At 37.8% G+C, this 26,094-nt stretch overlaps 1 protein-coding gene across 5 annotated transcripts in view; it reads right to left on the minus strand.

Annotated features, from left to right (window-relative positions):
- Positions 1-26,094, minus strand: part of FAM114A2 (family with sequence similarity 114 member A2) — a 63,924-nt gene that overhangs the window by 37,077 nt on the left and 753 nt on the right. For 3 of the 5 annotated variants that reach the window (XM_012521231.4, XM_012521232.4, XM_071210835.1), the window contains exons 2-8: positions 23,051-23,295; positions 22,611-22,710; positions 22,100-22,192; positions 13,533-13,621; positions 7,224-7,358; positions 6,572-6,730; positions 5,431-5,554 (exon numbers count right to left, since the gene is read on the minus strand). In XM_012521231.4, the coding sequence (XP_012376685.1) occupies positions 5,431-5,554; positions 6,572-6,730; positions 7,224-7,358; positions 13,533-13,621; positions 22,100-22,192; positions 22,611-22,710; positions 23,051-23,281 (931 nt within the window). In that variant the 5' untranslated portion in view covers positions 23,282-23,295. Of the gene's footprint in view, positions 1-5,430; positions 5,555-6,571; positions 6,731-7,223; positions 7,359-13,532; positions 13,622-22,099; positions 22,193-22,610; positions 22,711-23,050; positions 23,296-24,040; positions 24,148-26,094 lie in introns of those variants that run through there. The other 2 variants (XM_012521230.4, XM_071210831.1) reach the window with 2 other exon arrangements.

Raw genomic sequence — 26,094 nt, forward strand, 5'->3', positions numbered from 1 at the left:
AAAACAAAACTGTGAGTTACTAAACCTCCTGGCTGCCAAGAAGGGCTTCCCACGCCCAGGTATTCAGCAGGAGTAAATACCCTGGCTCATTTCAGCTGACTGAAAGGGGAGCAGGCATCTTCCTCCCTCCCAGCCTTTATAAAGGAAAAAGGAGAGGGAGTCAGGGAGCTTTTCTTCAGTGAATTCGGCCAGTGGAGCCCACTTTGAATCTTGGCTCTGGCCAGACAAAAACAAAGGAAAACCAAATGAGATTTACCTCTTAGAAAAGATGCACCAACAAGCGCCATCAGCTGACCAGTCTATAAATTACATGGACAGAAACTGCTTTTAGAGCTCTCTTTACCCCACCCCTGGGTATAAGTCTGCACCCCATTAGTGAGCACAATTTTGGTAACTTGAGCAGGGCAATTTTAAAGACTTGGGATAAGTTTAACCAAATATCAAAGAGCTGTGAAAGGCAAGAGAGAGAAACTGGCCATGAGAGTAAATTCACAAAGCATATCAGAAGCCTAGACATCAGCGAAAAATTACAAGCCATATTAGAAAACAGGAAGAGATGGCTCAGCCAAAGGAACAAACTAAATATCCTGAAGAGATTCAAGATTTAAGATGATTAATCAATGACAATCACACAACTCTCCTAAATAATTTTAAAGAACTGAAAGAAAATAAGACTAAAGAGATAAAGGATATTAAGCAGACACTGGGTGAGCAAAAAGAACAATTTGAAAGTCTGCAAAGAAAAGTAACTGACCTTATGGGAATGAAAGACATGATGGATGAGGTTAAAAATTAGAGGCACATAAGAGCAGAACTGAACTTCTTGAAGAAAGAATTAGTGATTTTGAAGGTAAAACATCAAACTAGAAAAGACAGAAGAGAAAGAGAATGGAAAAAAATGGAACAGCATCTCAGAGAATTGATTCACAACGTGAAATGCAAAAAACAATGCATTATCAACATCCCAGAAGGAGAAGAAAATGGAAAAGCAGCAGAAAGAATATCTGAGGAAATAATGACTGAAAACTTCCATGCCCTTATGAAAGACATAAATATCAATATCCAAGAAGGACAATGCACCCCAAACACAGTAAACACAAACAGACCTACCCCAAGAAACCTATTATTCAGAACAACAAATACCAGAGATAAAGAGAAGATTTTGAAAGCAGCAAGAGAAAAGCAAAGCATCACATGCAAAGCAAACTTGGTAAGATTAAGTGCCGATCTCTCATCAGAAACCATGGAAGAGAGAAGAAAGTGGTATGATGTATTTCAGGTATTCAAAGAGAAAAACTGCCAGCCAAGAATTCTGTATCCAGCAAAACTGTCCTTCAAAAATGAAGGGGAGTTCAGAGTCTTCATAGGCAAACCAAAAACTAATAGAATATGTTACCAAAAGACCAGATTTACAAGAGATTCAAAACGGAGTGCTGCAGCCTGAAAAGAAAAAACAAGGGCAAGAGACTTGGAGAAGAGTATAGAAATGAAGACTACAAGGAAGGGTAAAAAAGATAGACTGTAGTATGATATAACAACAGAAAGCCAAAGGTCAAAACAGATGAAGTAAGTAATGCCTTTACAGTTATAACAATGAATGTTAATGGCTTGAACCCCCCAATCAAAAGACACAGACCATGAGCCATCTATATATTGTCTACAAGAGACTCACCTCAGTCATAAAGACACAATCAGGTTCAAGTGAAGGGTTGGAAAAAACATTCCATGCAAACAGTAACAAAAAAAGAGTTGGAGTAGCAATACTAATATACAAAATAGATTTTAAATGCAAAACTGTTATAAGGGATAAAGAAGGTCATTATATATTAATAAAAGGGGCAATTCAATAAGAAGAAATAACTATTCTAAATATTTATGCACCTAACCTCAGTGCCCCAAGATTCATGAGGCACACAATGGCAAAGCTGAAGGGAAAAAAGAATGTCTCTGCAATTAATAGTTGGAGACTTCAATACACCATTCTCAGTATTGGATAGAACATCTGGACAGAGGATGAATAAAAAAACAGAGAACCTGAATAATATGATAAATGAACTAGACCTAACATATCTATAGAGCACCGCACCCCAAAACAGCAAGATATACATTCTTTCCAAGTGTTCATGGATCTTTCTCCAAGATAGACCAAATGTTGGGTCACAAGACAAGTCTCAAGAAATTTAAAAAGATTGAAATTATACAAAACACCTTCTCTGATCATAACGGAATAGAGCTGGAAATCAATAATGGACAAAAAAAAGGGAAAATTCATAAATATATGGAGATTAAACAACACACTCTTAAACAATCAGTGGGTCAAAGAATAAATTTCAAGAGAATCCAGCAAATATCTTGAGACTAATGAAAACCTACGGAAAACATATCAAAACCTATAGGAAACCACACAGCAGTGCTGAGGGAAATTTATAGCCCTCAATGCTTGCAATAAAAAGAAAAAAGAGCTAAAATTGACCCTCTAATTGCACATCAGGAAGAACTAGAAAAAGAACAGCAAACTAATCCCAAATGAAGACAAAGGAAAGAAATAGTAAAGATCAGAGCAGAAATAAATGAAATCAAGAACAAAAAAAAAAACAATAAAATTAATGAAACCGAAAGCTGATTCTTTGAGAAGATCAACAAAATTGACAAACTCTTAGATAGACTGACAAAGGAAAAAAGAGAGAAGACACAAATAAATAAAATCAGAACTGAGAGGGGGGACCATACCACTGACCCCATAGAAATAAGAGAGATCAGAAGAGGATACTATGAACAACTGTATGCCAAAAAATGTAGAAAATATATAAATGAGATAGACAAATTCCTGGAAACACATGAACCACCTACAGTGACTTTACAAGAAATAGAAGACCTCAACAAACCAATCACAAGTGAAGAGATTGAAAGAGTCATCAAAAACATCCCAAAGATTAACCCAGGACCAGATGGCTTCACAGGTAAATTCCACCATTCATTCAAAGATGAACTAATACCAATCTTGCTCAAGCACTTCTAAAAAACTGAACAGGAAAGAATGCTACCAAACTCATTCTCTGAAGCCAAAATCACCTTAATACCAGAATGAGATAGAGACTACAGAAAAAGAAAAGTACAGACCAATATCTCTAATGAATATAGATAAAAAAATCCTAAGCAAAATACTGGCAAACAGAATCCAAAAGCACATTAAAAGAATTATACACCACAATCAAGTGTGTTTTATCCCAGGTATTCAAGGGTGGTTCAACACAAGAAAATTAATTAGTGTAATAAAGCACACTGATAAATTGAAGAAGAAAAATCACATGATCCTCTCAATTGACACAGAAAAGGCATCTGACAAAACACAGCACCCTTTCTCGATAAAAACACTCCAAAAGATAGGAATAAAAGGAAGAGTTCTCAATATGGTAAAGTGCATATATAAAAAAACCTACAACTAGCATTGTACTCAATGGTGAAAGACTGAAAGCTTTCCCTCTGAGATGAGGAACATGACAAGGATGCCCACTGTCACCATTATTGTTCAATATTGTGCTAGAAGTTCTAGCTAGAGCAATTAGGCTAGACAAAGAAATAAAAGGCACCTAAATAGAAAATGAAGTAAAACTTTCACTCTTCACCGATGACATGATCCTATTCTAGAAAATCCTGAAAAATCCACAACAAAGCTACTAGAATTAATAGCCGAGCTCAGCAAAGTGGCAGATACAAGTTTAATGCCCCAAAATAAATAGCATTTCTATACACTACTGATGTGCAATCTAGAAGAAAATTTTTTTAAAATTCCATTTATAATAGCAAACAAAACAGTCAAATATCTAGGAATAAACTTAACCAAGGACATAAAAGACCTGTATTCAGAAAACTACAAAACATTTCTAAAAGAAATTGAAGAAGACTTAAATAAATCGAAGGAAAATGTTGGAAAACATCTTCAAGATCTTGTGGTAGGTGGTAGTTTCTTAAACTTTATGCCCACAGCATGAGCAACAACAACAAAAGTAGATGAACAGGAACTCCTTAAAATTCAATACTTGGGCACCTCAAAGAACTTTAAAAATCCTTAAAGAATTAAAAAATGAGCAAAAGACTTGAAAAGACAACTGCCCAAAGAAGAAATACAAATGGTAAAGAAACACATGAAAAAATATTCAATATCACTAGCAATAAGGATTTCACACCTATTAGACTGGCCAATATTAAAAAGTTAGAAAACGGTAAATGTTGGAGAGGATGTGGAGATAGGAACACTTACTCAGTGTTAGTGGGAATGTAGACTGGCACAACCACTGTGGAGAACTGTTTGGTATTTCCTAAGAAAGCTGAATATAGAATTGCCATGGGATGCAGCAATACCATTGTTAGGTATATAACCAGAAGAACTGAGAGCAGTGACATGAATAGATATCTGTACACTGATGTTCATAGCTGTGTTATTCATGATAGCCAAAAGCTGGAAACAACCCAGATGTCCAGTAATTGATGAACGGATAACCAATTACAGAGTGTGCTCACGATGGAACATTATGTAGTGGTAAGAAGAAATAAAGTCATGAAACATAACAACATGGATAAAACTGGAGGACATTATGTTGAGTGAAGCAAGCCAGACACAAAAGGACAAATACTGTATGACTTCCCTATTACGAACTAAATATATTATGTGAAATATAAATATATCATGTGAAATATGAATATGGGTAGAACTGCAATATATAAGACCATTTTTCTTTGAAGCTGAACAAATGTAAGTTAATAGTACAAAATGTTAATACCAAAGACCAAAAAAAATTATACTAAGTGAAGGACACCAGACACAGAGTATTAGAGATTGTATAATTCTATTTATATAAAATATAAATATAAATCAATTTATAATGATGAAAGATTAGTGGTTATATAGGACTGAGGAAGGAATGATAAGGCATGTGATGTCCTTCTTTTTGGAATAATGAAATTGTTCTAAAATTTTGAGATGATGAATGTACAACACTGTGATTATACTAAAAGCCACTGATTACACACTTTGGATAGAATAGCCAGAAACAGCAACTATGTACAGTGGGGGAAGCATAGAGAGATTGAGAGATAAGGAAATTTCTTGTCTGTTTTTAGTTTTTTATTATTATTGAGAGAATGACAATGTTCTAATGATTGAAATGATGAACACACAACTATGGGATTATAGCAAATACCACTGATTTTGCACTTTGGATGAATTATATGTTTATTAATATCTATCAATAAAATTAATTTAAGAAAAAAAAAGCACATAGGAATGACCAGTCAGATTTGTGCATGAAAATTCTCACTGAAAAAAAGTATATTCCAGATAGTGTAATTAGAGAGATCATTTATTTCAAGAGCAATGCACTGCATACAAACACACTGCAACCTCCCCACTAAGATGAATTTCCATATTACCTTTTTTCTCTTCTTCTTCTTCCTCACAGAACTCTCCTAAGGAAAATGCTTCTTTGAGTTGCTCCAATTCAAGTTTTAGAGTCTCTAATTCTTCACCACTCAGAGAATTAAGGATAGAATTTACCTGGGTAGACATAAAATAATAGTAAAATTTTGTGGGAGTATGAAAAAAAAAAGGAAAGCATTCTCAAACGGAAAAGAGACAGTACTTCAATTTGAAATCAAGATTATGAGCCCAGCAGCTAATATAAGTTACTCCTAGGGAAGAAGACTTGGCCCAGTGGTTAAGGCGTCCGCCTACCACATGGGAGGTTCGCGGTTCAAACCCAGGCCTCCTGTGGAGTTGGCCCATGCGCAGTGCTGAAGCACACAAGGAGTGCCATGCCATGCAGGGGTGTCCCCCACGTAGGGGAGCCCCACATGCAAAGAGTGCACCCCCTAAGGAGAGCTGCCCAGCACAAAAGAAAGCACAGCCTGCCCAGGAATGGTGCCACACACACAGAGAGCTGACGCAACAAGATTACACTACAAGGGGAGGCACAGATTCCCAGTGTCGCTGATAAGGATGGGAGCGGTCACAGAAGAACACACAGCGAATGGACACGGAGGGCAGACAACCGGTGGGGGGGGAATAAATTAAAAAGTGTAAGTTACTCCTTGAAAGAACCTTAACAAGAGGTCACTTGTTAAAGAAAGGGGATAGTGAGAACTTGTACTTCCAAAAATAATAAAAGCCAGAAATGTCTGAAAATTACTAGTGCTTAACAAGTTTAGAAATTAAGGAGAAATGAAATAGTCTTGAATCAATTAAAAGGTAAGAGGTGCCTATATCCAAACTGGCAGTTTAACCCAAAAAAGAAAAGAAACAGAAAGTCCAATGCAAAGGAAAAATAACAATTGTGTTATAAAGACCATACTGTTAGTCTGCCCTTTTTAAAATAGCACTTGATTCACTCTATTTCTGACAGTTAAGTCAAACATTAGATTCTTTTTTGTTTCAGTAAAGTATTTCCAAAGATTCTTGAGCCTCCTAATCTGAAATGCATCTCACATTCCAACCATATAAAGAGAAAAGAAACTAGGTACCATTCCTTTGCTTGAAGAATTTTTTCCAGTTAAAAAAATGTTTGTTTGGAATTACCTTTATTTCACTTTCTTGGGAAAGCATCTCCAGAGCTTCTAGATGTGAAAGGCCTTGAAATTCATCAAAAAGTAGCCCATAATGAGTTTTCTTGTCCATTTCCATGGTAACCTCATTGGATGCCCATAGTTCTTCTTTCTCTTTTGCCTCTCGTAAAACCTAAAAAGAGAGGAAGGCATTAGAGTGAAACAAATAATGAGAGCTCAAGGGTGAGTTTTGAGAGTTGAGGGAAGCAAAGCTGAGATGGATTACAATATAGTACACTGCCCTTTGATTCAAGGCTCAGGAGCTGCAGAATAAAAATGATCACAAGAAATTTGATCATAAACAGTGTATAACACCCAAGGAACCAGGTGTTTCTCCAAAAGTGATTTAAACATTAATCTAATAAACAACTCTGACAGGGCTTGGCATCTTGTATGTACTGAAAGGAGGCTTCTGCAAAAAAGAAAAGAAAAGAAAAGAAAATGGAGCTAGACATTTTTCTAAGCATTAGTGCTCTTGCTATAAGAAAAAAATTTTTCATTTTAAAAAGCCTTAATAAATCATTGAAAATTCATCAGAAGGAAATATTAACAAGGTCTCAAGTCATCACAGGCAAAATTACATCTCAAAAAGAAAAAGGAAGTAAACAGGTAAAAACAAACAGTACCTGAGACAGCGTAGAATTCCGATTCATCAGACCCTTGGTTTTTCTAAATCCAGGATCCCCTTCTGCTATTACATCCATTGTCTTTTTCCCAATGAATTCCAAGGCATCCAAACCCCCACTGATGACACTCTTTCCCTAGGAAACATATGCAACCTCATTACAATATTGAGAAAACACTTCTGTGTTTGATTATACAAAAGTAGTGGCTAACAGTACCAAAAATTGACAAGAATATGAAACAACTAAAATATTCACATGCTGCTTGTGGGAATGTAAAGAAGTACTAACACTTTGGAAGCCTGTCAATATCTTCTACAGCTGAAGATATGTATATCCTATGACCAAGCAATTCCATACATCCAAAAGAAACGTGTTCATCAAAAGACATGCATGACAAACTTCTGGGAAGATAGTATACTAGAAAAGACACGGGACTCTTTTTTACTCCAGAAAAAGAGCTAGAGAACAGGCTAAAGATCTTCTAAGGTTTAGGAAACCAGGTGAAGACTGGACACCATCCAGAAGAGAGAGGGGAAAAGGAGGAGAATCATGACGGCAAAACTGTGAGTTGAGTGAAGCAGATGTGGCTCAAGGGACTGGGCTCCCGTCTATCATATGGCAAGTCCTGGGTTCTATTCCGGAGGCCTCCTGGTGAATATGAGCTAGCCTACGCAGCAAGCTGGCCCATGCAGCAAGCTGACACAAGATGATGCAACAAAAAAAAAGACACAGAGGAAGGACAATGAGAGACACAACAAACTAGGAGTTGAGGTGACTCAGGTAATTGGGTGCCTCTCTCCCAAGCCAGAGGGTCCCAAGATCATTTCCCAGTGCCTCCTAAAGAGAAGAGGAGCAGATGCAGAAGAACACACAGCAAATGGACACAGAGAGCAGACAGCGAGTGCAAGCAGCAAGGGGGGCAATAAATGAAATAAAAAATCTTATACTAAAGTCAGAGAAAGACATCACACAGAAGGAAAACTACAGAACAATATCTCTTATGAATAAAAAAACTCAAAAAAAAAGCCCCTAAAATTAGCAACTGTATCCGATATATAAAATATATTACACACCATAATCAAGTAGGATTTTCCCCAGGAATGTAAGCTTGGCTTAACACCTGAAAATAAATTAATGTAACATCTGAAAATATATTTAGTCATATGACAGAAAAAAAAAAAAAGAAAAACATCTGATCATCTCAATAGACACAGATATGCAAAGAAAACATTTGTCAAAATTCATTAGCCATGTATGATAAAAACTCTTAAACTGGGAATAGAGGGGAACTTCCTCAATTGACAAGAAGCATCTGTGAAAATCCTACAACTAACTTCATACTTACTTTAGTTTGCCAAATGACTATGGATGCAAAGTACCAGAAATCTGTTGGCTTTTATAATGGGGATTTATTTGAGGATAAAAGCTTACTGTTCCAAGGCTTTGAAATGTCTAAATTGAGGCATCTGCAGAGAAGCTTTCTCACTGACATCTGCTACTGTTGATCCTGGTGTTGCTGCCATGTGGTGAAGCAGGATTGCCATTGATCTCTGCTGAGGTTCACAATCTCCTGTGAGCAGTTCAGTGGCCCCAGCCTCTTGGGGCTTTGTGCTTGAATGATCCTCTCATTTACATGGCAGGATAAAACATGCCAGCTTCCTTTTGTGTGTATGTGTCTGTCCATGTGTGTCTGTGTTTATATAACACCCAGGAAGGGGGTAGATTTCAACCTGAGTCACACCTAACTGACATAGTCCAACCAAAATGCCCTAAATTGATCTTATCAACTGATCTAATCAAAGGCTACTCAGCTGAATGCAATGCAATCAAAGGATATATCACCAGAGGAAAAAATTTAGTTTACAAACATAATCTTTCTCTTTTTGGAATTCATACAAAAAATCTCAAACTGACACAATACTTAATGATGAAAGTTTGAACTCTTACTCCTTAAGAAGGGAAACAAAACAAGGGCTATATAAAAAAAGCTAGAAATGATCTTTGTATGACCTGTGTGTTGTTTGCTTCTTCAAAGCCTGGGTCTGTTAGAAAAGTCTGCTGGTACCAACCTCAAATTCTTACATATGTAACTGTTCTAAAAATAACCTAAGTTAGCAATTTTTAGCCCTTTAGAGTTAACCTGTTTTAAATACCCTGCAAAACTTTTCCCAGTGTCTGCTCTCAGTTGATAAGCTAAGACCCTGCACTTAAACGCACCACACAATTTCAGCACCTCAGTTCTCTGGCCCAAAGACACCTTCCTGTGCTACTCTGCATTATCACCCAGACAGCTCCCCGTCTCCTTTGATTGTTTTTTCATCCTAGGACTTTGAAGAGTTTTACATTGCTATGCTTCTCTTGTAACTCCTTTGCACTGTTGGCCTCTGGATGGCTTCCTGCTGTGAGGACATCCCCACCATGCTTCCTGCAATAAACAGTTTGGGAAGGAGTGGGGTGAGGGGGGTGATGGGTATATGGGGACCTCATATTTTTTTAATGTAATATTAAAAAAATAAAGACAAAAAAAACCTACAAATAAAAATAAAATAAAATATTACTTAAACTTAGAAAAAAAACCAGTTTGGTTATTTTTTTTAAAAGTACACAATAAAAAAAACCTTAAAAAAAAAAAAAAGCTGTGAGTTGAAACCAGTGGCTGGTACTGACAGCACACTCCCCACACTAAAGACACTTTAGAATCTCAGGCCTCTGAGCCGGCTACAGACAAAGAGAACTCCAGGGATACACCACCCCAGGAAAGAGGAGAGAGAAAGACAGAGCCTAGGGCTGCCTCAGCTTTTGAGCCACTAATTTGGTCTGCTTGGAAAGTGGACCTGGCCCAATGGACAGGGTGTCCGCCTACAACATGGGAGGCCCATCATTCAAACCCAAGCCTCCTTGACCTGTGTGGAGCTGGCCTATGCGCAGTGCTGATGCGCGCAAGGAGTGCAGTGCCATGCAGGGGTGTCCCCCACGTAGGGGAGCCCCATGCGCAAGGAGTGTGCCCTTTAAGGAGAGCCGCCCAGCGCAAAAGAAAGTGCAGCCTGCCCAGGAATGGCGCCACACACACGGAGAGCTGATGCAGCAAGATGATGCAACGAAAGAAACACAGATTCCCGATGCTGCTGATAAGGATAGAAGTGGTCACAAAAGAACACATAGCGAATGGACACAGAGAGCAGACAACTGGGGGGGAAGGGGAGAGAAATTAAAACAAAAAACAAAGCACCATAAGAGGTGCTTTCTCAAAAACACAAACAAACAAACAAACAAAAATTTGGTCTGCTGTGTTCCATCAGCCCTTCCAGGCCAGGTGGGTCCGCGCAGTTGTTTGTCCTGGGAGCTTACACAGGACTGGAGAGATCTGACCCACTCAATCTCCCTCTCTTCTAACTGGGACTGACTGTTGAGGAAACACCTTCCCAGAAAAGGGGAGAGAGAGGGATACAACCTAAGGCTGACTCAGCTTTTGACCTACAGATTTGGTCTGCTGTGTCCCACAGCCCTTCCAGGCCAGGTGAGGCTGTGCCATTGTTTACCTGGGGAGCCTGAAAGGGACGGAAGAGATCCAGGACTAAAGAGATCTGACCCTCCCAATCTCTCTCCCTACTAACCGGAACTGACCTACCCAGGAAAGGGGAGGAGACTGCCAGAGAAGGCTGCAGAACTGTCTCTGAGAAAGCTGAATTACAAGTCTCTTAGCTCCAACATAAGAACCTATATCACATTAATCCAGTCTAAAAAAAGAAGAAAGAGCTAAACTCAAAGACTTAACTGAACAACCAGAGAAACTAGAAAAAGAACAGCAAATGAATTCCAAAGCAAGCAGAAGGAAAGAAATAAAGATTAGAGCAGAAATAAATGAAATTGAGAACAAAAAAAAAAACCAATAGAGAAAATCAATTGTTTAAACTCTTCCCAAAAAAGTGAAGAGGAGGGAAAATTATCCAACACATTTTATGAAGCCAACATCACCCTAAAACCAAAACCAGATAAAGACACTACAAGAAAATTACAGACCAATCTCTCTAATGAATATAGATGCAAAAATTTTCAACAAAATACTTGCAGATTGACTCCAACAGCATATTAAAAAACCTATATATCACAACCAAGTGGGATTTATTCCTGGTATGCAAGCCTGGTTCAACACTAAGAAAATCAGTCAACGTAATATACTACATTAACAAAATGAAGGAAAAAAAACCACATGATCATCTCAATCGATGCAGAAAAGGCATTGACAAAATCCAGCATCCTTTCTAGATAAAAACACTTCAGAAGATAGGAGTAGAAGGAAAATTCCTCAATATGATAAAAGGCATATAAGAAAAACTCACAACCAACATTACACTCAGTAGGGAAAGGATGAAAGCTTTCCCCTAACATAAGAAACAAGGATACCCACTGTCACCATTGTTATTCAACATTGTACTAGAAGTTCTAGCTAGGACAATTAGACAAGAAAAAAAAATTAAAGGCATCCAAATAGGAAAAGAGGAAGTAAAACATCACTGTTTGTGAATGACATGATCCTATACTTAGAAAATTGTGAAATGCCTACAATAAAGCTACTTGAGCTAATAAATGAGTTCAGCAATGTGGCAGGACACAAGATCAACATGCAAAAATCAGTAATGTTCTTATACATTAGTATTGAACAATCTGAGGAGGAAATCAGGGGAAAAACTTCATTCACAATAGCAACAAAAAGACTCAAATACCTAGGAATTAATTTAACCAAAGTAGTATAGGACTTATATGCAGAAAACTACAAATCAATGCTAAAAGAAATCAATGAAGACCTAAACAAATAGAAAGTCATTCCGTGTTCATGGACTGTAAGACTAAAGATCGTGAAGATGTCAATCCTACCCAAACTGATTTATAGATTTAATGCAATACCAATCGAAATTCCAACAGCCTGCTTTAGAAAAATATTAATATAAAAGGCAGTTACCAAATTCATTTGGTAGGGAAGTATACCACCTGAATAGCCAAAAGCATTCTAAAAAGAAGAATAATGGAGGGGGGGAGGATTTCACTGCCTCACCTTGAAACATATTACAAAGCTACAGTGGTCAAAACAGCATGGTACTGGCATAAAGACCGACATATCAATCAGCAGAATAGAATTGAGAATCCAGAAATAAACCCTCACCTCCACAGTCAATTGGTTTTTGACAAACCTACCAAAGTCCATGTTAATGGAACAAAACAGTCTCTTCAACAAATGGTGCTGGGAGAACTGGATATCTATAACCAAAAGAATGAAAAAAGACCCTTAGCTCACTCCCTATACAAGAATCAACTCAAAATGGATCAAGCCAGGACCGTAATACTACTAGAAGAAAATGTAAGGAAACATTTTTAAAACCTTGTAGTAGGTGGTGGTTTCTTGGACCTTGTACCCAAAGCATGTGCAAGAGAAGAAAAAAGAGATAAATGGGACCTCCTCAAAATTAAACACTTTTGTACCTCACAGGACTTTGTCAAAAGGGTGAAAACACAGCCAACTCAATGGGAGAAAACATTTGGAAATCACATGTCCAATAAGGGTTTAATATCCATGATATATAAAGAGATGCTACAACTAACAATTAAAAAAAAAAAAAGACCCAATTAAAAAATGGGCAAAAGACTTGAATAGACACTTTTCCAAAAAAGAAATACAAATGGCAGAAAAAAAAAACATATGAAAAGCTATGAGATATCATTTCACATCTATCAGAATGGCCACTATTAAAATGACAGAGAACTACAAGTGTTGGAGAGGATGTGGAAAGACAGGAACACCTATGTTCATAGAGGCATTATTCATGATAGCCAAAACTTGGAAACCCAGGTGTCCATTAACTGATGAATGAATAAACTACCTGTGTATTCATACATAGAATATATGCAACTGTAAGAAATGACAACATGGATGGAACTGGAGGACATTATGTTGAGTGAAGAAAGCCAGACACAAAAGGACAAATACTGTATGACTACATTACTACATACTATGAACTAAATATATCTTTTAACATATTACATAACTCCATTTATTTAAAATGTAATATAAATCAATTTATAAAGATGAAATTTGATTAGTGGTTATGCAGGGCTAGGGAAGACATACTACGGGATGTGGAGATTTTCTTTTTGGAATAATGACAATGATCAGTGACTTATCAGTGATTTGGACTCTCATAAAACAATCGATTCCCGTGGCTTCTCAAGGAAAGGAGAAAGAAAGGACTGAAGATACACAGATTGCTTATAATAATGGAAGGAAGAACAGGTCACCTCAAACTTTTTACTCACTGTGCTCTGAACTGCAGTAGAGATAGATGAGAATACACCAAATGGTCCAGCCACTGGAGAGGTTTCATTCTCTCTGACATTTGTTTCTCCTGCAGGATGGAGGAGATGCATAAATATGAAGGGAAAAAGTATTAATAATTTTGCTTTATAAGCATGTGAGTTTTTAAATATTAGATCTTGTTTCCCATACCCAAGATCTTATGCTTTTGGTTTCATTATTTTAAACCACTGCCCATTTTAAAATCAAAGTAAAGAAAAGCAGTTACTTTTTTTCAGTTTTTCATTTTCATTTCATTTCAAAAAATAAAATCCAGACTTTTGTAAAAAATTACCTATATAGGAAATTACAGCAAGATGGTGGTGCAGTAAGGAGCTCCTAGAGTCAGCTCCTGCTATAGGGCAGTTAGTAAACACCCAGAGCTCTCTGGAGCTAGCTGAAACACCTGTTTGGGGGCTTCAGGAGGCTAGAAGGGCATCCTGCAACATTTCTGAAGGAATGGAAGGACGAGACTGCCCATCTGCAGAGAAGACTCGTAAGTAGAGCCCTCCATGTCGCGGATGCCGGTGCCCATTCTTCACCAGAGGCACAAGCCGCCTCAGGAGCTGTTCCACGGCTGGAATTGAAAGCTCCACTTCCCAAAAATGGGGGAGACAGTTGGGCACCAACTTCAGCTACTGATAAGTAAAATTCAGTAGGCTAAAGTATAATCCTGAGAACAACTAAAGTTTGGAGGCTGTCCCGGTCAGAAAGAGGCCGGGAACAGCCATCTTAACTCAGCACCTGGGACAAGGGGAAGCGGGGCGGACTGAAAATCCCAGTGCTGGTGGGGACCAGCTTCTTACCATCTAGGTCAGATTGCAGGTCTGGCCTAAGACCCAGTGCCACCAAAGGGAGGAAGCTGCAGGAACCTGTGCCAGTCTCTCCGGAAAATTGCCGGCCAAGCCGCAGAGGCCAGTGATCGTCCTACTCTGGTGGTGTAAACCACCCCAGCAGCTATTCTGTGACTGGAATTGGAAGCTATATTTCCCAAAAACAGGGGAGGAGGAGACGGTTGGCTGCTGATTTCAGCTACTGATTAGTAGACTTGGATGGCTAAGGAATAACCCTAGGAACAGCTGGGGTGTGAATTTGTCTAAGTCAGAAAAAGGCTGGTGGCCGCCATTTTGACTCCACCTCCAGCCTGAGGGGAACCCGGCCTGACTGAATATCACAGTGATGGTAGGAACCAGTTTCTTTCATCCGGATCAGCCTGCAGCCCTAGCCTAGGCTTCAGTCCCACCTCTGGCAGGGAGAAGGCTGGCTAGCTCAGCACCAGTCTATCCAGGTAACTGAGGGTACCTTTGGCTGGCACAAACTGAATAATTAAAAGTCTACTGGGGTGGGAAGCAGATGTGGCTCAACTGATAGAGCATCTGTCTACCATATGGAGGGTCCAGGGTTCAATCGCCAGGGCCTCCTGACCTGTGTGGTAAGGTGGCCCACGCACAGTGCTGCTTTGCACAAGGAGTGCCGTGTCATGCAAGGGAGCCCCCACGTAAGGGTGCCCCAAGCACAAGGAGTGCACCCCACAAGGAAAGCTGCCCTGCGTGAAAAAAGCACAGCCCGCCCAGGAATGGCACCACGTACATGGAGAGGTGACGCAGCAAGATGATGCAACAAAAAGGAAACACAGTTTCCCAGTGCTGCTGGATAATGCAAGTGGACACAGAAGAACACACAGCGAATGGACACAAGAGAACAGACAATGGGGGTAAGCGGAGAGAAATAAATTTTAAAAATAAAGTTTAAAAAGTCTACTGGGGCACCTGCAGTCATCTTGGACCTGCACTGCATAGATTGCGGCCCACACATGCAGCTCCATCCATGCCCCAGGCAAGGGAGAAAGGGGTGTGAAGCTTCATCAGTCTCTCCAGGCAACTATACTCTAAGCCTGCATGACTTGGATTATTCCACACAACTGTGACTCTGTCCCTAACTCTGGGAAAGGAGAAAGTTGGGAGAAGCTTCATCTGTCCCTGGGGCAATGAGTGCAGTTTGATCCTCCAGTTTATAGCACCAATTATACCCTTGGCTCCTACTGTACAACTAGCAAGGGAGAAAGGGCGGGAAGCCCTAAACTAAAGAGAAAAACTGCACTCAGAACAAATACTCTAGTAATCCAGATGCCAAAACACCAACCAAAAATTACAATCAACACCAAGAAACGGGAAGATATGGCCCAGTTAAAGGAACAAGAAAGCATCCAGATGACATAAAGAAGTTGAGACAACTAATCACAGGTGTTCAAACAAATCTCCTTAATAAATTCAGTGAGATGGCTAAAGAGATTGAGGATATTAAGAAAACACTAGATGAGCACAAACAAGAATTTGAAAGCATGCATAGAAAAACAGCAAATCTTATAGGAATGAAAGGTACAATAAATGAAATTAAAAAAATATTGGAATCATATAATAGCAGATTTGAGGAGGCAGAAGAAATCACTGGCGAGCTTGAAAAAATGACCTCTGAAAGTGAGCCTACAAAAGAACAGATGAAGAAAATAATGGAAAAAATTGAACAAGGTCTCAGGGAACTAAACCACAGCCAGCGATGTGCAAACATACATGTCATGGGTGTCCCAGAAGAAGAGAAGGGAAAAGGGGTAGAAGGCATATTTGAAGAAATAACAGTAGAAAATTTCCTAACCCTATTGAAGGACATAGATATCTATGTCCAAAAAGCGCAATGTACTCCCATCTGAAAAAATTCAAATAGACCAACTCCAAGACACTCATCAGAATGCCAAATGCCAAAAACAGAGAATTCTGAGAACAGCAAGAGAAAAGCAATGCATAACATACAAGGGATACCCAACAAGATTAAGTGCTGATTTCTCACCAGAAACCATGGAGGCAAGAAGACAGTGGTCTGATATATTTAATATACTATGAGAGAAAAACTTTCAGCCAAGAATTTTATATCCAGCAAGACTGCTCAAAAATGAGGGCAAGATTAGAATATTCACAGATAAACAGAAACTGAGAGAATTTCTAAGCAAGAGACCAGAGTTTCAGGAAATACTAAAGGGTGTGCTACATCCTGAAAAGAAAAGACAGGAGAGAGAGGCCTGAAGGAGAGTCTAGAAATGAAGATTATATCAATAATAGTAACTAAATGTGCCAAAAGAGTGGTGAAAATAAAACATGAGAGATAAAACTCAAATAGTCAGGAATAAACTTAACCAACGATGTAAAGCACTTGTGTTCAGAAAACTGCAACCCAATGTTAAAAGAAATCAAAAGTCCTAAATAACTGGAAGAACACTCCATGCTCATGGATTGGAAGACTAAATATCATTAAGATGTCAATTCTACTCAAATTGATACACAGATTCAATGCAACCCTGATAAAAATTCCACCAGCATTTAAAAAAAAAAAAAATTGAAAACATAACTAGCAAATTTATTTGGAAGGGTAAGAGGTCCTGAATAGCCAGAAACATCATAAAAGGAAAAGTGAACCCTAATCTCCAGACTTTAAATCATACTATCAAGCTATAATGGTAGAAACAGCATGGTACTGGCATAAAGACAGATACATAGATCAATGGAACCAATTGATGGCTCAGAAACAGACCCTCACATGTATGGTCAAGTGATTTTCGACTAGACTGTCAAACCCACACAGCTCGGGTAGAACAGTCCATTCAGCAAAATGGTGCTGAAATAACTGGATATCTATAGCAAAAAGAAGGAAAGAGGACCTCTAACTCACACCTTACAAAATTAACTCAAAATGGATCAAAAACCTTAAAATAAAAGCAAGGACTATAAAACTTTTAGAAGAAATTGTAGGAAAATATCTTCAAGACCTGGTGGTAGGCGGTGGATTCTTAATGGAGATAAGAGAAGGACTGAGATGGACTACTGATGTTTAATGTATGTAGAAGTTTTAATTAGCTTTACTGTAAAAGTATGGAAATGTATAGAATGGATGGTAAAAATAGTAATAGGTAGTTTATAAATAGAGATGTGGCTGAAAATAGTAGTCTAGTTATATAAATGCCAATTGGCAGAATGCTAGAAAATAATCTAGGAACTGAATAGCACAGTAAACCAAGAGGTGGATGAGAATTGTGGTTGGTGGTACAGATGCAAGAGTGTCCTTTGTGAGCTAGAGCAAATGTATATCACTACTGCAGTGTGTTGGGAATGCATGGGGAAAATACAACTGGAATGACCTATGGACTGTGGTTAGCAGTAATAATATTCTTGCATCTATGCCAAAGATGTGTTGATAATGGGACAGTATGGAAAACGTGAGCCAAATGTATACTATGGACATGGTAACAATCAGATGATATTATCTTATCTGTAACAAATGTTCCACTCTGTGTAGATTGAGGGGTGTTGCTTGGGAATTCTGCTTATGTGCATGATTGTTTCATAAATTTACAACTTCTATCATAAAAGATATATTTAAAAATAATAATAAGGTGTGTTGGGGGAAAACACACCAAATGTAAGATAAGGACTATAATTAGTAGTAAGATTTTGACAATATTCTTTTGTAATTTGTAACAAAAAGCTCATGACAATGCAAGGTGTTGGTGGAGGGTTGATGTATGGGACCCCTGTATGATGTTACGCATGCTTGCTTTGTAAGTTCACAACTTTTACTATATACTTAACTGTTTGTGTATTTTCATATATAAATGACATAAAGATAATAATAATAGGGAGGGTTGGGGAAAATACTTTGGTTAGTAGTAATATTTTGACAATGCTCTTTAATCGTTAATTAAAAAGGTTTAACAACAATGTACGGTGTTGGTGGTAGGGTAAGTTATGAGAGTCCTGTATGATGTTATATATATTTGTTTTGTAAGTTCACAACTATTACTATATACTTACTGTTTATGTATGTTTGTGTGGGGGTGATATATTTCAATAAATTAATTTTTTAAAAATTACCTAATTATACAACAATTTGGATGAATCTCAACAACATTTTACTAAGTGAAAGAAGCAAGATTCGAAGGGCTACATAATGTATGATCCCATCTACATGATCTTCTGGAAAAGACAAAACTAGAGTCAAAAAACAGATCAGAGATTGCCAAGAGCTAGGAGTGAGAGAAAGGATTAAATACAAAGGGGTATAAGGGAACTTTTATAAGATAACATTCTATTATTTTGACTTTCTATACAGATATAGAAAATATTCTACATTTATATAATCACAATTTGCTACTGATTATGCAGTATAAATAGTACTATATATATTTATCAAAGCATATAAAACTATACTTAAAAATTAAATTTTATTCTATGTAAATTATACTTCAATAAACCTGATTTTTAAAAATCCAATCATTTTAAATTTTAGCCTAGAAAATTGTTTATTAGTAGGTATCAAACAGATATACATTACAGAGATGTTTCATTAAAAAATAATCTATTTTATTAACTCTGGAATCTCAAACAGGAGAGCGACAGATAATCTGTTATAGGGAGGATTTTTGCTTCCTGCTATGGTGGGTTAGCTGGGAATGGACTTGCCCTCCTCCCGTAGCTACTAGAAAACTCAGCAAAACATAAAACAACTGTCTTTAGAAAGTAGACAATAGGCAGTAGAGGACTTGATCCATGAGAGAAGAAAAACAAAGGTGGTCACCCTGCAACTGTCCTGGCTTTCTGTCTGGACAAACCTTCCAGACCATGGCATAGGGAGGGAAAACCCCAGCAGAAAATGGCAGTCTCACACAGTTGAAGAGACAGAGACTGGAAAGGAAGGCCAAGGCTGCTGGAAATAGCAGGTCAGAGTATTGGAGAGGAGGGAGCTATGTAGGTAAAGAGCTCCAGATATCTATGTAGACCTGCCCTTGAGAATTTGGCTGAATACTAAGCTGATCATGCACAGGGAGACTCCATGAAGCTAGGCAAAGAACTACCAGAGAGCTGTAAACTAAATAATCCCACGAGCTCATGATAGGCTGAGAGACATTTGACTTCCCACTAACCAGAGTAGAGGGACCTTGTTAAATACCTGGGAGTTTAACTGAGCCCTCAGAACTGTCAGCCTTAGTAGTATAGCAAAACTAGCCCTTAGAGTAAAGTCTACTCTAGATTCACCCTAAGGACACTTAACAACAAGCCTTAAAAGGACAAATCTAAATATAAATGCCTTAACTGTCTTCTCAAACAAAACTCACATTCTTTTTTTTTTTTCTTGGAAGACATCAAATGTATTCATCTCCAATCATCACATTTGGCTTTTAGCCCAATTTAATTTTTGTTCATGAAAAAAATTTTTTTTCATTTTGTTTACTTTTGTCAACAGAAACTGAAAGTGAGAAGCAATCCCTCATCCACAAAACTGTGCACACATCAGACTCTACCAATGTCTGCAGCACCTCCCTCAAGCTAATTCCTCTTACTGAGGTTTGTATTCATCCCAAAGTATGACCATGCTGCCCCCTGCCCCTTGAGACAGGAAGGAGGACACTCAAAGAAAACATTAAACGAGAAAAATCCCATCAGTGTGGCCTCAACTCAAAGCCTCTTTCCCTGGAAGGAAAACTCAAAAAGGGAGATATGGTTCTGGGGCCCACAAACCATGACAGAGGACCAGCCTTCAGCCACAAGTGAATGGCTAAGGGAAAAATTTACCAATTGAGGAAAGGTGGTGCCAAGAGAAAAAGGCTTTGAAGTTTTTGGAGTAAATTCATTACCAAAAAAAGGCTGTTAACTCAAGTTCTTTAAAGACAACAAAATCTACTCAACAACGTAACATTCATAATGTCCAGTATCCAATCAAAGAGACAGAAAAATATGATTCATAACCAAAAAAATAGAAAGGTCAATTAAAACAGACCCATGAATGACGAAGTTGATGGAATCAATAGACAAGGTCTCTAAAACATTAACACAAAGAGATGCGAAATGGATGATTAAAAAAAAAAAAAAAGAACCAAACAGAATTTCTACAGTTGAAAAATACAATATCTGAAATTATAAAAAATCATTTAATGGGCTTAACCACATTAGACACAGCAGAAGAAAAGATGAGTCAACTTGATGACATGACAATAAAAACCATCCACACAAAAAACGGTGATGTGGAACCCAATCTTCAGGGTCATCTTTCCATCTCTACACGAAAACTGAGCCTCAGTTTTCCTCGAATACTCTCATGCCCTTTCACTTTCTTTTATTCATGCTGCCCCCTTCACCTTGAAATCCCTGCACCCCAAATTCTCCATCTATCAAAGTCATATGTATTCTCAAGATTCAACTGAAATATCTTCACTAAGACATACATCAGTAGCTCAGAGTTCTCACTGCCCTTTGCTTTAACCTCAACCACAACATTTAATTTCACCAGATTTGTGCTCTAATGAGTCTTTTCCATGATGGGTTCATCCATTAGACCAAAACACCCAGACACCAGACTCTGTGTCTAATTCATTTCCAAATTCTCACAAGAGCAGGCACTGTGCTTCGCCCATGACAGGTACTAAATATTTCCCTCACTGTATTTTTCTTCATTTCACTTTACCAGGTCAACCCAGAATCTTGACATCATTGAGCCACTAAATTAACTCTAGAGCAGCCTGTCTCTGGAGTTCTTGTTATGTAAGAAGAATAAACTCACTTGTAGTCACATTCATTACTTGTGGCCAAAGAATCTAACTAATGCAGACATCACTAAGAATGGTGCACCCCACTTAAAAAGTAAGGTAGTCTCTTGTAGCCATGTTTGTATAATGTAGCCTTGTTCTGGTCATGGCTCATCAGTCCAGGGATGAACATGTGACCCAAGTTTAGGCCAGGCTAATTCTCTCCTGGGAATTGAGACGTGGAAATAACTGATGCTGGTTAGTTTCTGATGGGCACTTTTACGAGGACTCAGTATAAAGCTGGAGCTGGAGAAGATAAGCAGATAAAGTCAGTCTGATCAGGGAGAAAAATGATACAGATGAATAAAGAGAATCACAAGTGGAAAACAATAAGCCCCTGAAAGATGGAGAGAGCAAATCTGGCCCTCAAAAGCTTTCTATTTTCTGGCCCTATAGTCTCTTGATCCCTACTTATAATTCTGCCCTTATAGTTTAAATTAGACTGGATTTCTGCTCGATCAAGGCAAGCCTCCAGAATTCACCTACATAAAAATCAAAACACAGTAAAATAGGGCTCCAAACGAACACGTTAAAATATTCTACCTGCCATCACAAATTCAATTTCAGTTAACGCTTATTTGGCTCCTAGGTAGTTGTGCCAGGCATAATGCTAAACTCTTCTTACATTTTACATTCATGGCCTTATTTATTTAATGTTTATAACAGTCTTTTGAGTTATAAATTATCATCTCATTTCATAGATGAGGAAAGTGAAGCCAACAGATACATGAGTGTTTGAAGGACACAGGCCTCTAATTGGCAGTCGAGGATTCCAAATCCTATTTATCACCATATATGGTGCCCTGACTGTCACAGATGTTCAGTAAATATCTACTGAAAAATGAGCTCAACTGTTTCATTTTAATCCATAATTTTAGGTCTTAATGTTTTCATATTACTAACCTGTTGCACACTGGACTTGAGTTGAAATTTCACTGGGACTAGGAATGCCAAGGGTAGTCTCGGCCTTCTCGATGACATTTGAAATACCTTGTCCTAATCAGAAAATTGGTAACATTTTATATTCAAGTATTATTTGCTATTAGCTACCAAATGAAGAAAAAATCAAACCTGCACATTTTTTTAAATCATTACAATCTCAAGATGAGTTATTTTACCATATATAACTAAACCTTAGGCTAAAAGCTCTCCCCTCACAAAAAAATAAAATAAAATTTATTTATATATTTTGTCACCACCAAAGAGTAGTTTTATATTAACAACTCCTAGATCTCAACCTTTTAATGAGAAAATATGGCAAACTCTAATGACAGTTAAGCAGTTCACTATCCTTAAATTAAATGCATCCTTAAACTAAAGTCTTTGATTAAACATGGAAGATTATTAACCAAGTCATTTTTAACACCTGTAGCAAAATGCACACAAAAACTAATAAAATGACTGATAACCTTACCTACTGTGGCTACTGTAGCTGAGGCTGAAGACAGTAAAGACTTGCCCCAGCTGCCCCAATAGCCCCATCCAGTCTGAGGTACGTTTTTGGAAACAGTCTCCTAATCATTTGCCATAGGCAGGGGGAAGAAAAGGCAAAGGAAAATGGAAAAATTAGTGGCAAATCAGAGTATAAAGACAAGGGATCAATTATTAGCCACAAATAGGTGGACAAATACATATATGACTAAAGGAATGTATTGTTTGACCTACAGGTATATGTTACCAGCATTTAAGATCCCCATAGCAAAGGAAACTACTCATAAAGGCATTTATAGACTAAGAAAATTGACTTTTATGTTTGTAAAGGGAAAGAAATACATGCAAGACTGAACTGACACTGATTCCAAATTCTTTTAACCCCAACATTTTTTAACAGCAATATTTTAAGAGATACTCTACTTTGCCTGCAGTCTGTGATGCCTCAAAAGGGGGAACTTCTGAAGTCTCGATATCAATGGGAAGTTTGGCCTCTGGTCTTTTCCGAGTGGATGCTACAAGTTCTGATTTACTATCTGGCTTGGTGCTTTGGTCAAGAGACTCAGAATCCTTGTCTGGCTTACAGTTCTCATTCTCAAAGATGGGTGATGCTTCAGTTATCACTGGAGTCTTGGTATCACCATTATCCGACATGATTAGAACATTGCCTGGTAAAATAAAAGTCCTATATTTATATAGGCTTTTTTGGCATGATTTTCTTAAACTTTTTGAGATTATTGTATTTCGTGTAGGTTTAAGAAATAACACAGAGAAATCTCATATACCCTTCACCTAGTTTCCCCTAATGGAAACATCTCATCATAACAGTAGTCTATCTCACTGGGAAACTGATGTTGATACTTTCCACAAACCTGATTCAGATTCAGGTTTTACCAGTTTTACATGCACTCATTTGTGTAAATGTGTGCACTAAAGTTCTATGCAATTTTATCATGTATATAAACTCATGTGTTCATAGTTATGGTCAAGATACAGAACAGTTCAATCACAAGGATCCCACATGCTGTACATTTTTAGCCACAGCCATCTACTGTCCCTTCCCCCAACCCATAGCCACTGATCATAGAGATGAAGAACTGATCTGTTTCCCATCTCTATAGCTTTGTCATTTCAAGAACGTTGAGAGCGGATGTGGCTCAAGCAGTTGAACGCCTGCTTCCCACATGGAAGGTCCCGGGTTTTGTTTGCAGTGCGTCCTAAAAACAAACAGCAAGCAAAACAAACAGAAAAAAAAAACCAACTCAGGGGAGCCGATGTGGCTCAGTGGTTGAGCACTGGCTTCCCACATACAAGGTCCCAGGTTCAATCCCTGGCCCTGGAACCTCAAAAGAAAAAAAAAAAAAAGAATGTTATATAAATGGTATCATACATCATGTAACCTTTGAGACTGACTTTTCTCACTCAGCAGAATTCCTTTGAGATCCATCCAAGTTGTTGTGTATTTCAATCATTCCGTTCTACTGCTGAATATTATTACAATCATTCCTTTTTATCGCTGAGTAGTAGTCCATGGTATGGGTGTACCACAGGCTGCTTAACTATTTACCTGTAAGAGGATATTTGAGCTGTTTCCAATTTGGGTCTGTTATGAATAAAGTGGCTATCAACAAAGTTTTTGTGTGACCATATACTTTCATTCCTCTGGGGTAGATGTCTAAGAGTATAATTACTGGGTCATATAGTATGCGCATATTTATTTTATAAGAAACTGCCATACTCATTTCCATAGTGGCTGTACTCTTTACATTACCACCGGCAATGTGTGAGTGGTAAAAGTTTCTCTACAATCTCACCAGCATTGGTATTTTCATTATCTTCTATTTGAGTTATTCTGATAGCAGTGTGGTGATAACTCCTTATGGTTTTAAATTGCATTTTCCTAGTGGCTGATGATGTTGAATATGTTTTCATTGCTTATTTGCCATCCATGTATCCTATCTATCTGTATCTTTTGCCCATTTTCTAATTATTTGCTTTTTTTAAATGAGTTTGAGAGCTCTTCATATATTCTAGATACAAATCCTTTGTCAGATATGTGATTTACAAATACTCTCTTCCAGTCTGTAGCTTGTATTTTCATACTCTTCACAAGTTCTTTTGCAGAGCAAGTTTTTAATTTTGATGAGGTCCAATTTAACAATTTTTCCTTGTATTGAATGGGCTTTAAAAATCCTCTTAATCATTCCTACAATTTTTCAAAGAGAAATTAGGAAATTTAAGCCATTATATAGTATTTAAATCAAACCACCTTTCGAATATGATAACCAGTGCAATCCTTTGGAAGTACAACTCTTTGATACATTAAAGTCAAGACACTATCAATGTTTCCAAGATACTGGTTTCCAGGATAACTCAAATAAAACCAGAGGAAAAATAACTGTATCTTATTCATATATATACACACATACACACTGAGGCCTTAGGTATGTATTAAAAAAGAAAAAAGAGGGAGCGGGTGTAGCTTAAGTGGTTGAGCACCTCCTTCCCATGTATGAAGTCTGGATTCAATCACAGGTATCTCTTAAAAAAAAACACACACACAACACATTTTCAACTCTATATAATGCTGATATGTACTATATGCAAGGCGCTGGACAGTTACAAACATGAATTAGACCCAATCTATGCCATCAAAATGTTTCTGATGTACTAAAGAGAAACATTAATAACAAAGGCAGACTTAAGCATTACAATTGAGGTACACACAAAATGCTAAAAAAGCAAAGAAGAAAGAGAAGGCAGTTACAATAGGGAATGAGTTATGGACAAAGTATCTGAAATAAAAGAGCAGTGGTCACAAACTGGGAATATGAGTGCTAAATCCATCTTACATATGCCCGTTTTTTTTTTTCAATTTGGTTTGCACATTAGTTGCTAACATTTGAAAATCAGATTTCATACAAAAACATAGATTTCCAACTTCCCTTGTAAAACTGAAAAACCTGGCACCACTGGGCCTGCATTTGAGCTGGCAATAATTAGCTGGCACCAAACAGCTGCTGCAATCTAAAGGAGGGTCCAGTGCTCTACAGTTCCCCACAATCTCCACCCAAATTCACTTCACTCCTTCATGTTACCTAATTAGCCCCTGAAGACATCTGAGTTTGCAATATCTGTCTTAAAGCGTGTGATGGATTTTGACAGATGAAGATGCCAATGAGAGAATCCAAGCCTGTGGAAACAGCACAGGGGAAAGCTCAAAGGCCTGAGGTGTGACAGAATGAGATATGGAGCAATACCTGGAGCAGCTAATATGGTAGGGATAATAATAGTGGGGAGGCACAGAGAAAAACAATCCAGGTAAACTACCCATAGTACCCAGATACATGGAATTGTCACTATTTCATGTTTTTGTAAGTTTTCCAGATTTTCTGTAATAACTGTGTGCTATTTGAAGAAAAGTCCAGTATCTGTAACATAACAACACATTAAAAGTACATGGCTGA

Source organism: Dasypus novemcinctus, chromosome 2 (assembly GCF_030445035.2).
Source record: "Dasypus novemcinctus isolate mDasNov1 chromosome 2, mDasNov1.1.hap2, whole genome shotgun sequence".
Lineage (NCBI taxonomy): Eukaryota > Metazoa > Chordata > Mammalia > Cingulata > Dasypodidae > Dasypus > Dasypus novemcinctus.